Raw genomic sequence first — 14,214 nt, 5'->3', positions numbered from 1 at the left:
CTATCAGGTAGTTCCATATCCTGCCCGTTGTGTTGTTTCTGATAGACCCTATGTTACTCTTCGGACGTTGCTCGTATGAACAACCCTAGTAACCGCCTCCTGATTTGCGGCTGCGAATCTCGACGCGCAATCGACAGAGCCGCGCCGTGTGTACCGCAACCACATTCTCTTGAACCACTGCATCACAGTTCTGATTTTGCCCCGTTACTTGGCGAACTTTGGCGAAGGTTTAGAAATGATAGGTGGCAAATTGCTGCGTTTGGGGTTTCTCCTGCCTAGAGTAGCACTGAGAAACCACAAGGCGTGTCTCAGGTGGTACTTCTGCTGGGAGTGGACTTTTCGACAGCCAGGCCGCGTTTGCACAAGACGGATGTCGGCTTCTGTGGTTCGATGTGTGCAAGGCAAACAGACTTTCACCCACGATTGGACAATTTCCCCTGTCGACGTCAAGCCGTTGGAGACTCCATCCATAGAGACTATCCCTGCCTCCCACGCTGTAGACTACCGACTAACCGAGAATAGTGTGCCGAACGTTCCGCTGCGTCTGTGGCTGGAGCATCAGTAGCTAATATGGTCTCTACAGTCAACCGTTACGGAAATGCAAACAACTGGTGAAGCACATACTCACAAACGGTATATGCTTAGTCCTTCCACCGGCGGTCCAAAGGCCATGTTCGTGTAAGCGTCGACGAACACCCTGCTATGTTTCCGCTCCCTACAGCCGTAAAGAGATCGCATATACTGATAACGCTCGTCGTTGTCAGTCTGATTATCCTTTTCACCTTGCGACCGGTAAGCCGCCCCTTTTATGTCCCGACACGAGGCGCTGCCCTTGATAGTACCAGCCTGCTCATTTTGTCTGCACAGGAACACGTTGGACTATCAGTCGCGGGAGACACCAAATCATTTGATCTTCCTGACTCGGCATCTCCCTTGCACCTGATTGTGCCAGCTACTAGCAGCAATCATCACCTATGCCAGTTACTACTTTCTGCGGCCATTCTTGGCTATCCGTCGCCAACTTTGATCAACTGGAATGCGCCAGAAGATGAAGACGACTACGTCCAACATCTCACCAAGGTCGAGGGAATACTAAACCATCTGAATTCTCTCGAGCCTCAACATGACGACGACCTAGTCCTCATGGTGGACGGTTACGATGCTTGGTTCCAACTACCACCCAGCGTCCTCATAGAGAGATACCACTCTCTTGTCAGGGACAGCAGCGGTCAATACTCCCGCACCGGAACGCGGCATCTCCTGGTGAGGCGAAGCTCATTAGATACAGTCTTCTTCGGTCAGGACAAACTTTGCTGGCCTGGAGGACGTTCGAGGGCAGCATGTTGGGCTGTTCCCGATTCGACTTTGTCTCTCCAAGCTTTTGGACCTGACACAGACCACGGTATTGTCGAGCATAATCGTCCGCGGTGGTTGAACTCTGGTACCATCATGGGGCCTGTCAAGGATGTTCGAGATGTCTTTATCGCCACGTTGGAAAAGATCAGAGCGAATCACACCGAGAACTCTGACCAATTCTACTTTGCAAATGTCTTCGCAGAACAGAGCTATGCTCGACAGCCTGCAGAAGTACCAACGCTGAGCGAAGAGGAGACAGTAGAAATTCCGGATATTCCGGATGGGCAGCGGACCGAGTATCACATTGGGATAGATTACGAGTCTGCCCTCTTCCAGACAGTCGCCTTCTACGAGGACTATATTGCCTGGGTTATGTACAACCAGTCGTCGGATTCCATGAAATCCGACCATAAACACTTCAATCCATATCACCATTTCGCCCTGCCTGAGGATCTTCAGGATTCTTCACCGTTGGATACACTACCAGAGAAGGGTAAAAGGTTGGCAACCTCACACAGCTCCATGTTAGCAGAAGCTCTTGGCTCATGGTCGTCTTTACCTCTTGGTGTCAACACTATCACGAAACAAGTATTCCCCCTGATTCACTTCACAGGCAAGAAAGGGTATCGAGAGATGTGGTGGCACAGGAATTGGTTCTACCCGTATGCGGGCGATTTGCTTCGTCACAAGCAGAGTCTTGAGGAAGGGGTTGGAGATGCTTGGACTGCAGGTCAGGAAGTGAAGGTGATTCCTTGGAGTTCATTGTGTGGCAGATATGAGGAGTATTTGTTTGGCCAGGCGGATTGATGGTTACGTATTTAATGACATATATTGGGTTTTGACATCTCATTCGCACTTCGGTCTTGAACGCGTCTTCTTACTGCGGTTCTTCGAAACAAGAACGGCATGTACTGAGATAGTTTTGCGTAGATACTGATGATGGGTACATTGATCGTGCACGAATAATCAGAAAACATGCTCTATGAAGAGAGTAAAACAAGTTCATTCTATGGATCCACAACTCCTTGCTAATAAGTAAGTGGTGTACGCCAAAGCCGCTTTCATGATACCCCAATCTCTCTATTTGGACCTCAGCTCCACGAAACTGTACGCAGCACCTCCACCAAGCGCAATAACGATACCGCAAAGGTTAGTCGGTGTAACAGTAGCATCGAACAGGACGATGCCGAGGGCTATTGTCAGGCATTGCTTGATGTTCGCGCATACCGTCATCGTCAACGCTCCAGCAATCTTGTTGGTCCTGAAGCTGGAGATATTGAGAAAGAACGCGAGAGCTCCATTTCCGAGCAGAATCGGTACCAGCATGGTGGGTGCTCGAGGCGGCGTTGGAAGGGCTGTTGCACCGGTGGGGGCAGCAAGCAACCCATTCCGTAGGAGCTTTATCGATGCTGCCATCTCTCCTTGTATTGACGCGAAAATCAATGCTTGAACGCATGCCAATGGAGACATGCGCAGAAGCAGCTCCCAGAAGCTCAGCGCCAGGCGACCTGTCATCATCCGGTTCGTAATGATTGTCTTGAGGGCAGCGAGTATAACTCCAAGGAAGGTCATAGCGAAACCAGTCCGCGTGTATACCATGTCACCATATGTGGCGATCGATACGCCGAGGATGATAGGCACTAGGGACAAATATGTGGCGCTTGAGAATGTTCGTCCGTAGACAAAGCGGTAGATCATTGTCGTGACTAGCGGCGTAGTACCACGAACAACCTGGTGAAATGGAACCGAGACCATGGCACTACCGCAAGAGGTCAGCAGGAATTTTCAGGAAAGAGAGGGACAGCATTAGCCAGATGTGGATACTTACAGTGAAACGTTCGAAACCGCAATGTTGACCGTATACAACAAGGAGAACCCTAGCAATGCAAGGTTCTCTCTGCCACTGAGCTTGGTGGTCTGGAAATAGCCAAGCCCTAGCATTGTTCCACATCCAATAGATGTTGCTGCAGCATGCAATGCTGTCAGCAGCCAAGGAAATGTGAACTAGACGAACTGTTAGCGTGTCTGCCACGTATACATGAGATTTGCAAGAAAGCCAGACAACGTACCTTCCCAAGGACGGCTTTGTTGTATACAGTGAGGCCGATATTGCAGAGAAAATACCCGAGCAATGCAACAAGCTTCTGCTTCGTGCTGACCATAGGTTCGCTGTCAACATTGCATGATGGTAACGCTGAAAGCTTGTCGACTTCGGCACGTTGCTTTTCCTCAGCGTGCTTCTCAACGTCGTAAGAGTGGAGGAGCTTGCGCGAGCTGTCGTCGGATACATCCTCCAAAGGGGAGATCATCTTCGATGGACGGATCAGAAAAGAAGAAGGCCCAGCTCAATCTTAGATTTCGTCGCGTGCACAGTCGTATGATAATTCTCGCAAAGACGCTGTGTTGAAGACGAGATAGCACAAGGTTGCAGAGAACGAGTGGTCTGAATGCGAAAAGCAGGTAAGTTGCAGATATTGTGCGCCGATGGTGTCAATAACGACCTGCTCAGTAGTACAGAAGTCATCATGAATTGTGCCATGAGATAGGTAGACTATTGAGATTGGCTTGGCAGTCGTGGTCACTGTCGATCCAAGACTCTAGGGGCAAAATTACGGCAAAGTATAGTAGCATTAACGCACAGATCAGCCTGTGGCTGAGGCGATTCGCAACATCTTTCCTGCGATGTTCTCAACGGAAATCATCCATGACTACGAGCACTCAATCCTTGACCGCCGATATCTCTGTGTTTCAAATCGAATTTTCGATGCCTGGAACCGGATTGGCGTGCTTGACGATGGACATTCTAGTAATGACGGTCGAACTCACTCGTACCGCGTAAGAGATGCCCAGGACTGTCTGACGTGCAGGCATCCTGCAAGCGGAACCGACGGATATCTGCACGTATCAGAAGTACCAAGAAAGCGCACCATCGTGACTGAATTTCCAATTTTTGCATCGAGGTCGAGCAGCCTGGGGTCTTGTCGAATCAAAGCCAAGCATCCGCGGTCACTCCAGAAAGACGCCAGTGTAGGTACCCGGCTTGGAAACCCTTGTCCGGAGATTTTTCTGGAGCAGAGCCTTGGCGACAAGGATTCATATGCCTTGTGTGCCGAAATCTGCCTATCTGCCCGCTGTTTGCTCATCTTCATGGCAGTAACGGCACCTCGAGCCTCAATTTTCGTCAACGAAAGTGACACCAGCCTCACTGCCAGCCACAGCAACGACGACTTTCGATTGGAAATGTGTGCTATTGATTCGTTCGGTTCCTTGTCGGTGTCGCAAGCCTGGGTAGACAATCAGCCGAGCCAGATGGTCCACTTGTGCTGGTCGAGTGTAGATTGCAAGCAAGCACCCCGATACGTAATCAGGGTAACGCGGTAGTTGGGACTTCTCGATCTCCCCAAGCCAAGACAAAATCCATGAAGAACCAAAAGCGATGTTTTACACGGGGATAACTTGATAGTCAAATGCAACTGCTACTACCACGCGAGGCAAACGGATATATGAACCTAGCCTCATCTCAGAACATCGCGTCGACGTATCAAGCACTTATTGCCAACAAGCAAGCTTACAATTCGCTGCTATCATCCTTATCGCAAACAGCATACCAATCAACGATTCAATGGCGCAGAGCTGGACAGCCAACTCTTTTGTGTCACAACAAGGCCGAAATCCGAGAGAGGGTGAAGTGAAGAATGAATCACAACGGGCTATAAAGAGTATATGTTGCATTGGTGGTGGCTATGTGGTTAGTATAGGTCAGGATGCATATTCGCAACGGCTGACGCTATAATGTTAGGGAGGACCAAGTGGTGCCGTCATAGCCAACAGAGCACCTTCGACTAAAGTGACGGTGGTGGACGTGAACTCAGATCGCATTGACGCCTGGAACTCTACGAAACTCCCAGTCTATGAACCATACCTATACGACCTGGTCGCTATTGCCCGGGATGGTATTCCCGGCCAACGAGAGCCTAACCTTTTCTTTTCTACGCAAGTTGACGAAGCTATCCGCGAAGCTGATTTGATCTTCGTGGGTGTCAACACTCCAACCAAAACCAGTGGTCTCGGTGCAGGGAAGGCCTCAGATCTAGGCTGGCTCGAGATGGCGACCAGAAGGATAGCCCGATGCGCTGACCACGACACCATTGTGATTGAGAAGAGCACGGTTCCCTGCGGGACAGCGCAAGACATGCAAGAGATATTAAAAGCGAATGCAAAGCCCGGTGTTCAGTTCGAGGTTTTGTCAAATCCAGAGTTTCTCGCCGAAGGCACCGCTATCTCCAATCTCCTCTGCCCGGATAGGGTACTAATAGGGTGTTTCGAAACAGAATCCGGCCGAACCGCTGCGAATAGACTGGCTGACGTCTATGCGAATTGGGTGCCAAAAGATCGAATCATCACCATGAACATCTGGTCAGCCGAGCTTTCGAAACTTGCCTCCAATGCTCTCCTTGCGCAGCGCATAAGTAGCATCAATGCTTTGAGCTCTATCTGCGAGGCAACCGGGGCCAACATTGAGGAAGTATCATATGCTTGCGGTCTCGACACTCGCATTGGGCCGAAAATGCTCAGTGCATCGGTTGGGTTTGGCGGATCTTGTTTCAAGAAAGACATTATGAATCTGACCCACATATCCGAAAGTCTGAATCTGCCTGAAGTGGCAGCATACTGGAAGTCTGTGGTTGAGGTCAACGAGTATCAGAAGAACCGCTTTACCCAACAAATTGTCGACACCATGCATAGTACTTTGTCAAGAAAGAAGATTGCAGTGCTTGGTTTTGCATACAAGAAGAACACTGGTGACACTCGTGAAAGTGCTGCAATCTCAGTTGTGCGGAGCTTGTTGGACGAGAATGCGATTGTCGCAATATACGACCCTAAAGTCAGGCGAAACCAGATTTTCGATGACCTGAAGCTCAGTACAGACGACCAGCGGATACAAGTTTGCTCGGATCCATACGATGCATGTGAAGACGCTCATGCGGTCGTTATCCTGACGGAGTGGGACATGTTCAGCAATCAAGAAAAGCGAACCACACCAGCCAGACTTGGTAAGAAACCCGACTTCGAGGCAGCACTTCGAGCTTCCTTGTCCGACACAATGCGAGGAAAGGACCCAATCTCTGACGGACTTGATTCAGGCTATGACAGCGGACACAGTTACAGCCCGGGTGCTTCAAGTCCAGACCTCGGAAGTGCACATGTGCGACCCAGCACGCCTGATTTTGTTGTACAACAAATTGCGAAACCTAGAAAGCAAACATCGGAGTTATCAGAACCGCAACAATTAGCACAAAAGAAATTGGACTGGTCTCGTGTATCATCTTTGATGCAGCGTCCCATGTATGTCTTCGATGGTCGCAATACTGTTGATGCACAGAAGCTGAGGTCACTTGGCTTTCACGTGGTGTCTATTGGTTCATCAGCATCGAACAGCAAATGAGGTTGCTCTTACTGTGGCGTTTTGGCGGCGTTTTCTTAGCAAGCGATCGAGTACTTTACAAGTTTATACCCATTCGACCATCACTACGAGGGCATATCACTGGGGATGGGGTAATGCTTTTGTTCGTGCGGACCATCATCGGGGTCGGGCTCGGCATCATAGTGGATCACAGAGACGATGGCATATACAGAGATACGATATTAGTCAACGAAAGATGAGTCGAGGTCCAAACAGAGACACTAGTAACGCAAGGAATTATTGCAAATGCTCGATCTTATGAGTTTCCAAAGTGTCGCGGAACACTTTCGTTCTCAGCATACTCCAATACCGCGCGTTCTGATTGGACGCCTTGTGAGCCGTGTTGAAGAAGGCGGGGTGCTCCCCGTGCCTGCCAAGCCTGCCGAAGGGCCACGTCAGCTCCTGCCTTTACCGAATCTCATCATACCATCACCGCTTGAAAGTAAAGTCTCCATAATCACAAATAGTTCTTCGAAATGTGTCGCTGGTTCGCTTACATCTCGCCGACTGAGCCTTGTCTGCTCGAAGACGTCCTTATTACACCGAAGCACTCCCTGGTCAAACAAGTTCATGAGCACTATCTTCCTGGACTGGTTGCACATAATCCCAAGGAACTCGGGGATGATGTTCTCGTAAGAGCTCGTAACAGTGCTTACAACATCGACGGCCTTGGCGTAGCCTGGTACACATCGAGCGCCGCGGACTTCGAACAAGGTGACAGTGGGGCATCTGCAGATGGTACATTCAAAGAAGGTCTGAGACCTAGTGCTTACAAGACCGTTGTGCCGCCGATCAACGATATCAACTTCAGGTCGATATGTGCCAACACTGAGTCACGAGTCGTCTTTGGCCATATCAGAGCCGCTAGTGGCACGCCAATAGTACATGTGAACAACCATCCATTCATCTTCGGGCGCCATACTTGCATGCACAATGGAGTGGTTTGCGACTTCCCTACCATCCGACGGGCGATCTGTGCTCGAATGAATGACTACGTACATGCTTCGATTCTTGGAAGTACTGATTCGGAGCATATCTTCGCTCTCTACATGACTTACCTTACCAAAGAACATGGCGGAGACAAGGCGAGCTGGGAAAGAGAATATACCGTCAAGGAGATGGCCACTGCTTTGCATGATGCGGTTGCCACAGTGCTCAACTTGCAGCAAGAGTTCCTTGGAACCAGAAGGACGCCCAATAGCCTGAACCTTTGCGTCACCGACGGCACCAAGCTCGTTGCATATCGCTTTCGGAATCATGCAACCCAACAACCGCCCTCTCTTTATTACAGCACTAAAGCCGGCACCACATTGAACCGCAAGTACGAGGATCATCCTGATGGCGCGCACATACAGAATGATGCTGGTCGCAAGCCGCGAGCCAAGCATGGCAAGCATTTGATTGTCGCCAGCGAGCCGAGCACATATCATGCTAAAGATTGGGACCTCATCGGCCGTAACCAAGTGCTCATGGCAGACAAGAATGGTATCAAGATTGAGGATATACCATACAACAAGCAATGGGATGCAGAAGACCCTACCATTAGATGAGCTACAGGAAGCTTCAAGGTACACCATGAATTAGATCTCTTCTGACGTCGACTCGATGCAACCAATCTTTTACGCTGATATCTTGTCACTTCGGACTCCCAGGTGAATGTATTGTCTGCGCCTGCTGTGAAGGCGCTTTTGCGCACTAGCGTCCTTAAAGTACCTATCCAGTCTTCACCGTCCTGCTGGGTTTCATTTCTCCAATCTTTGCTGTCAGACACATGCCAGAGTCGATCTACATGTCTTCCAACACCGTCGATCAGATCCATCGAAAGCGATCATCAGCGCCTTCACTATCAGATCCTGCCACGACCAAGAAGCTTCGTACTTCACCACGAACACGATCTTCTAAGATGACAGACGTCCTACCAGATGCGCAGGACAGCTCATCACGGCCAGTCACAGCAAACACATCTCCAAAACCTTCTGCGTACGTCAAGCATCACTCAGATCATATTTCTATGCCTAACCAATACTACAGAGTTGCGAAAGGCGCCATCATCGAAGTAGTGGTCGGAAAGAAAAAGACCTCTTACATGCTTCACAAGGACCTACTGATAGCACGGTCTCCATACTTCGCCACAAGCTTGAAACATTGCTGGAATGGCAAAAGAAACAAGGTCGACTTGTTGAACGAGGATTGTACAGCTTTCGAAGCATTTGTTGATTGGCTTTACAAGGAAGGTCCAACGGCACATATATTCGAGGGCGAAATTCTCAACATATCGTATCTCGCAGCCTGCTACAAGCTTGCGGACAAATTCATGATCGAGTCCTTGAAAAATCAGCTTGTTAACGACCTTCGGACAAAGTGTATGCAGTCCAACAGTCGATTCGGTTTTGACGCTGTCCTCGTTCTGCATAAGTGCGGGCTCTGTCAGACAAAGCTCTATCAACTTGCAATGCGCAGCAGTGTCTGCTTCTTTGTCGAATGCCCGGAAGCTTTCGAGGCTGACCGAGGGGGTCTTGACGAGATTCATGAAGTGCCCGAGCTCGCCAAAGACATTATGGAGCATATCCGACAGTACAACAAGGACCCTTGGGAAGACTTCTGGGAGGAGCCGAGATGCACCTACCACGACCACACAGATGGCAGGAAGTGCAATTGAGGCGTTGGTCGGCACGGGCTATTTTGCTTCGGTGACTCGGCAACGTAGCAATGGAAATCTACGATGAAATGCATAGGAATGCTTGAGCCGCTCATCCCTCAAGGAATAGCACGAGTCACCTTGGTGTAAAACAACGATACCAGTATTCACGAGATTATCTGCAGTACATACGCCAAGCAATTGATGACTTCTGTCATCCTTAGTGCGGTATCCTCCCAAACCACCTCCTCCTCCCCTCCTCCCTCTCCCACTCCACATCTCTCGCATCCTGCCTCGGCACCTCCAACACCAGCGTCTCCCCCGGCGGCCTAACAGTAATAGTCCTCACATTCCCATCCCCATCCCTACCATCCCTCACCCTCTTCCCATTCGCATTGATATTCGTCCTCCCATCATCTCCATCCCTCACCCTCTTCCCATGCTCATTAACATTCGTCCTCCCACCAGCGTCCCTCGCCATCTCATCGAATTTCTCGTCGATCTTCGACTCGATGGTCGTAGCCGTTAGTGTTGGCTTTGACGATGCTTTCGATGACGCCTTGGAAGAGACTTTAGACGATATCTTGGAAATCTCCTTGCTGGCCTTCGATGATGCTTTTGAGAACTCTTTGCCGACCTTTGATGTGACGCTGTTCTTGGGGGCGTTGAGCATGGAGTATGCTTTGCGGAAGTTGTCGTTGATATGGATCGTTGGCTCAGAGTCGACGGCATCGGTGGCACTGGAGACTCCTTCAGCGACCTTCGACGTGACGCTCTCTTTCGCGCCATTAAGCATAGCGTAGGCTTTCTTGAAGTTGTCATTGATATGCCATGTTGGCTCGGATTCAACGGCGTCAGTGGCACTGGCGACATCTTTGCCGACCTTCCACGTGGCACTTAAGGCGGCTTTACTGAGTTTTGAGGTGGCGCTGTTCCTTCCGCCATTGAGCATAGAGAACGCTTTCTTGAAGTTGTCGTTGAGGTGGAGTGTTGATGTTGGGGTCACCGTTCTAGTGCTGAAAGGAGCAGTTTCGGCCGCTTCACTGATGCTCGACACGAGTACGTCAATGGGAACAGGTGATGGTTGCGGGCTGACTGTTTCAGTAGCACTTGAGATTTTGTCACCGAGTTTTGACATGGCGGAGCTCTTCTCCGCACGATTGAGCATGGGGTAGGGTTCCTTCAGTTGTTCATTGAACTCGATGTTGAAAGTGGGTTCTGCATCGGTCTCTTCGACATCGACGTTGACGGTGAGGTCTGGACCTTCAGTAGCGGTTTGGGATGCCTGTGGCGTATTGTCGTTGTGATGACCATTTAGCCAGCTGGGTAGCCACCATGGGCCGGCTTCGTTGTTGGTATTAGCCCTCGTGTATGCTGTGACTGCTGCTGTGGACGTTGGTGTCACGACGGGTGTACCTTCTAGATTTCCGAGCTGGGCCCGCATGTCGGATTGGGCGATTGTGGGGAAGACTTTGTCTTTCAGAGACTGGACAGACCCATCGTTTGCTTCTGTTGTTCTAGTCCGTGCTGTATACGTTGGTGGGACGATTGTCTGTCCTTCTGTTGGCCATGTTGGCTCAGGCGGATTATTCCAGAGCAGGTCGATGACTCGCTTACCGAGTGCGGTGGTGCTGGGTCCGCTTGTTGCTGTTGGCGGACCGACGATGGTAGCGGGACCAGTCGTACTCGTTATGGCGGCAGCAGTAGCTGTAATGGCACTCAGTAGCTCTGCAGCATTGTCCTTTGCTCCGCCTGTCATATGGGTCCAGCCGCCACGGGCACGGTCGAGGACACTGAATGCGGAGGAGCTTCCATCATCCCGGATGACCTGTTCGATCTCAGTCGTGTTTGGTCGTGGTATCGCGTTGTTGACGGCAGTGCTGAATTCATGCCATTTGTACCCCATTGCACCCTGCACTCGTGCCAAGAAGCTGGGGATATTGACACGAAGATACTGTAGATGCTCCGGAAGAGTACCTGTGACTGACAGAATGGAACTGGTCCAATAATCTACACTGACAAGTACCTCAGTCGCAGCCTCAAGGGCAATGTGAATGGCAGCGGAAGTGATTTGCCCTGTCAAGCTGAAGGTTTTGCCTTTAGCAAGGCCATAGATGACGAGGATGACGAAGGTTGCCCATTCGATCTTGAAGCCATTGCGGGCGTAGAAGTTCCAGAGTGTGAGGATGAAGTCTTCAGTTTGAGCTTTGGTCCGAGGCAGTAGAGACAGGGTGCTTCGTGCATGGCGGACGACTCTTCTCAGGCCATTACGGCGCCTGATCGGTTCCTCGGTGTCGATGTTGCAGTTGACCTTGAGGTCGTCCTGGTAGTCAGCTTCAGATTTAGCCCATTCAACATAGACTTGGTGTGGGTTCAAACAGCTAAAGTACGTTACCCAGCTGCCGCGGAGAGGTTCATCGTCATCCTGTTCGCCATTGCCAAGCGCAGGTTCTGCATTCTCGAGATCGGAATTGGTGTCAGTATTGGTATCGGTCGTGCTCGAAGAGGATGAACTACTACTTTCGGAGCTCGTAGGTTGGCTGGAACTTGTGCTATCGTCATCTGGCTCGGACCCGATGTCATCTGGATTGGACCCACTGTCGTCTGGATCGGAACCATTGTCGTTTGGTCTTGATGTTCTGGCGCGCCTGCGCTCTAGCTTTTGTCGCCATTCTGCGTTCCTCATGCGGTTTTCTGTCTTTTGCCGGTTGGCATGCTCGATCGGCCAGAGCTCTTGTGGAAGTACGCCCCACAGTTTAGCGTTGGTGCACTCCCAGCAGAAATTATCGTGAATTTTGTCGAGTGCCTTCTTGGTGATCTTTTTGCCTTCTGCCTTGAGTCTGTCAACCGCATCCACAACGTGCTTCTTCTCTATCCTGGCCATTCGTCTCATGTTAGGACCATGAGGCACGTACGCTTCGATGCGACCCCAACAGGTCATCTTCACCACCGGAACTGCTCGCTGTGCTGACTGGTCCCGGGTCTTGTCGAATATGTTCTGGTTGATACAGTGCATAGGTGCTGTTGGCCAGTATCGCTTACCATTCTCGATTCTGTCGGCGATGCGGATGATTGTGCCGTTTTCTCCGCTCCGCACAATTGACCAATTGAGGGCTGCACAATGGGAGATGAGCTCAACAAGAGCAAGTCTCATTTCAAACTCCTGCATTTCGCCAACTTCTTCTCTTGACCCAGCTTGTTGGCCTGCCACTCTATTCCAGGGAAGCATAGGCTCTAGGACCGTCAAGATCTCATCGGCGAGTTCCGCTGCCTGGCGCTTCAGAAATTGAGCGGTCTCTTCAGCGCTGTCGGCTCCTTCGGGTCCCATATATGCATCAAGGACCTCACCACGCTTCTTTGCTCGGATGAAGCTCTCGAAGTGCAAAAATGCTTTGTCAACTTCTTCGTGCATCTCGTCTTGTGCTAAATCTGAAAGACCGAAGGATGTATCTTTGAAAATTCTCTGCGTAAACCATTCGCCGAGGACAGCATAGACAAAGTATTGGCGATAGTCAGGGTGAGCGAAGAAACGCCTCCATCCGTCTGCAACTCCATGCGTGGTCGAGGCATCCAGGACGTTTATAGCAGTGAAGAACAGAGCGGGATTCTTCAGCTCTAGGTCGTGGATTGGAAACGCAAGCATATCCTTGACAACTGCTCGCATATCTTCGTTGCCAGTCGGACCAAACCAGGTCCGCGCAAAGTCCTCTGTGAGCCCCTGAACAACGTGGAAAAGTCCAGATATCTGACTGAGCGACAATGGCATCGGTCGCTTGCGAAGCAGATTGAGCAGATACTCATCTGGATTCTCTGGTAGTCTCATAGGCTCGATCAGCTCCTCGTCGAGGTCACTCAATGTGTCGTCACAGTCGACCTCTGCAACGGTTTGTCTATCGTCGCGGACTGGAGGCGGTGGCCATGTTGGTGATGGCACAGACCCTTTTTCAAATATCTTCGTCTCGTCGTCTGCAGGGTTGAAGCGAACTTTCTTTGGGGAGATATCTTCTGAATCTTCAGAAGATCTGCGCTTCTTGTTGTGGTTGAGCAGTGACCTACGGCGCAACGTAGGACTACTAAACTTTTCACCAGACTCTTCGAAGCGATGGCCGTGGCCGTAGAGGTCAGAGAAGCGGCGTGGCCTCGAAGCCCCTTCAGTGTCCGCCTGGTAGGCATCTGAGGATGCCCGTTGTGCAAGGTTGGAATAGCTAGTGGACGCCGGAGATCCGTCAATTGTCATGCCATCTAGCTCGGAGTCTGCATCTTCCACGTATGGCTGTGGAAATCTTGTAGAGCTTCTGCGTCGATTCTTCGAAAGTCTTTCTGAAGCTCTTGTACGCTTATTGTTCTTGGTCTTCGAAGCCTTGGGCAGTGCTCTCGTGCTGTTGGACCTGCTGGACATGATGGTAGCGTTATCACCTGTTGCACAGTAGTAAGCAAGTTACCACACGACACGAACTGGAAAAGCTCTGGAAAAGAACAAAAGAACAGAAGTGAGGCAATCGCGGAAGACATGTTTGATGCCGCAACATGGTGCTGCTTTCGGTGCCTTCATTGTTACTGAATGCAATGTCTGCCGGAAGCGGACAAAAGTCCAATTCCTATTCTGCCACGCTCGAGGTAGCGATGCTGCATCATCGCGTGCCAAAACATGTTGATTATGCTGCAAAGCTCCCTTGGACAGATTCGGTGTCTTCCTCTTGAAAACCAGAGGAGCCGCTGGTCTGCAATTCATGCCATCAACGGTTGTTGCGGTGGA

General features: G+C 50.6%; 6 protein-coding genes across 6 annotated transcripts; 4 read left to right on the top strand and 2 right to left on the bottom strand.

Moving 5' to 3' along the window:
* Window positions 1–702: 702 nt before the first annotated feature.
* PMZ80_004843 (uncharacterized protein) lies at window positions 703–2,163 on the top strand (the record flags this gene model as incomplete). The annotated part of the gene is made up of 1 exon (XM_064873266.1): window positions 703–2,163. One exon carries the CDS (start codon window positions 703–705, stop codon window positions 2,161–2,163), a length of 1,461 nt encoding a protein of 486 aa, XP_064730370.1.
* A 273-nt stretch (window positions 2,164–2,436) lies between these two features.
* Window positions 2,437–3,665, bottom strand: PMZ80_004842 (uncharacterized protein; the record flags this gene model as incomplete). Its single annotated transcript, XM_064873265.1, has 3 exons — window positions 2,437–3,115; window positions 3,185–3,360; window positions 3,426–3,665. The coding sequence occupies 3 exons, from the start codon at window positions 3,663–3,665 to the stop codon at window positions 2,437–2,439; spliced, it is 1,095 nt and encodes a 364-aa protein (XP_064730369.1).
* A 1,313-nt stretch (window positions 3,666–4,978) lies between these two features.
* On the top strand, window positions 4,979–6,802 carry PMZ80_004841 (uncharacterized protein; the record flags this gene model as incomplete). Its single annotated transcript, XM_064873264.1, has 2 exons — window positions 4,979–5,104; window positions 5,156–6,802. 2 exons carry the CDS (start codon window positions 4,979–4,981, stop codon window positions 6,800–6,802), a joined length of 1,773 nt encoding a protein of 590 aa, XP_064730368.1.
* Window positions 6,803–7,296: 494 nt separating this feature from the next.
* Window positions 7,297–8,370, top strand: PMZ80_004840 (uncharacterized protein; the record flags this gene model as incomplete). The annotated part of the gene is made up of 1 exon (XM_064873263.1): window positions 7,297–8,370. The coding sequence occupies one exon, from the start codon at window positions 7,297–7,299 to the stop codon at window positions 8,368–8,370; it is 1,074 nt and encodes a 357-aa protein (XP_064730367.1).
* Window positions 8,371–8,591: 221 nt separating this feature from the next.
* Window positions 8,592–9,479, top strand: PMZ80_004839 (uncharacterized protein; the record flags this gene model as incomplete). The annotated part of the gene is made up of 1 exon (XM_064873262.1): window positions 8,592–9,479. The coding sequence occupies one exon, from the start codon at window positions 8,592–8,594 to the stop codon at window positions 9,477–9,479; it is 888 nt and encodes a 295-aa protein (XP_064730366.1).
* Window positions 9,480–9,678: 199 nt separating this feature from the next.
* PMZ80_004838 (uncharacterized protein) lies at window positions 9,679–13,857 on the bottom strand (the record flags this gene model as incomplete). Its single annotated transcript, XM_064873261.1, has 1 exon — window positions 9,679–13,857. One exon carries the CDS (start codon window positions 13,855–13,857, stop codon window positions 9,679–9,681), a length of 4,179 nt encoding a protein of 1,392 aa, XP_064730365.1.
* Between the last annotated feature and the right edge of the window lie 357 nt (window positions 13,858–14,214).

This window comes from Knufia obscura (assembly GCF_036327395.1).
Source record: "Knufia obscura strain CCFEE 5817 isolate CBS 148926 chromosome Unknown scaffold_5, whole genome shotgun sequence".
NCBI classification, from domain to species: domain Eukaryota; kingdom Fungi; phylum Ascomycota; class Eurotiomycetes; order Chaetothyriales; family Trichomeriaceae; genus Knufia; species Knufia obscura.
Note: the sequence above shows the minus strand (reverse complement) of the source record. Positions and strands in the feature narration are given on the sequence as shown.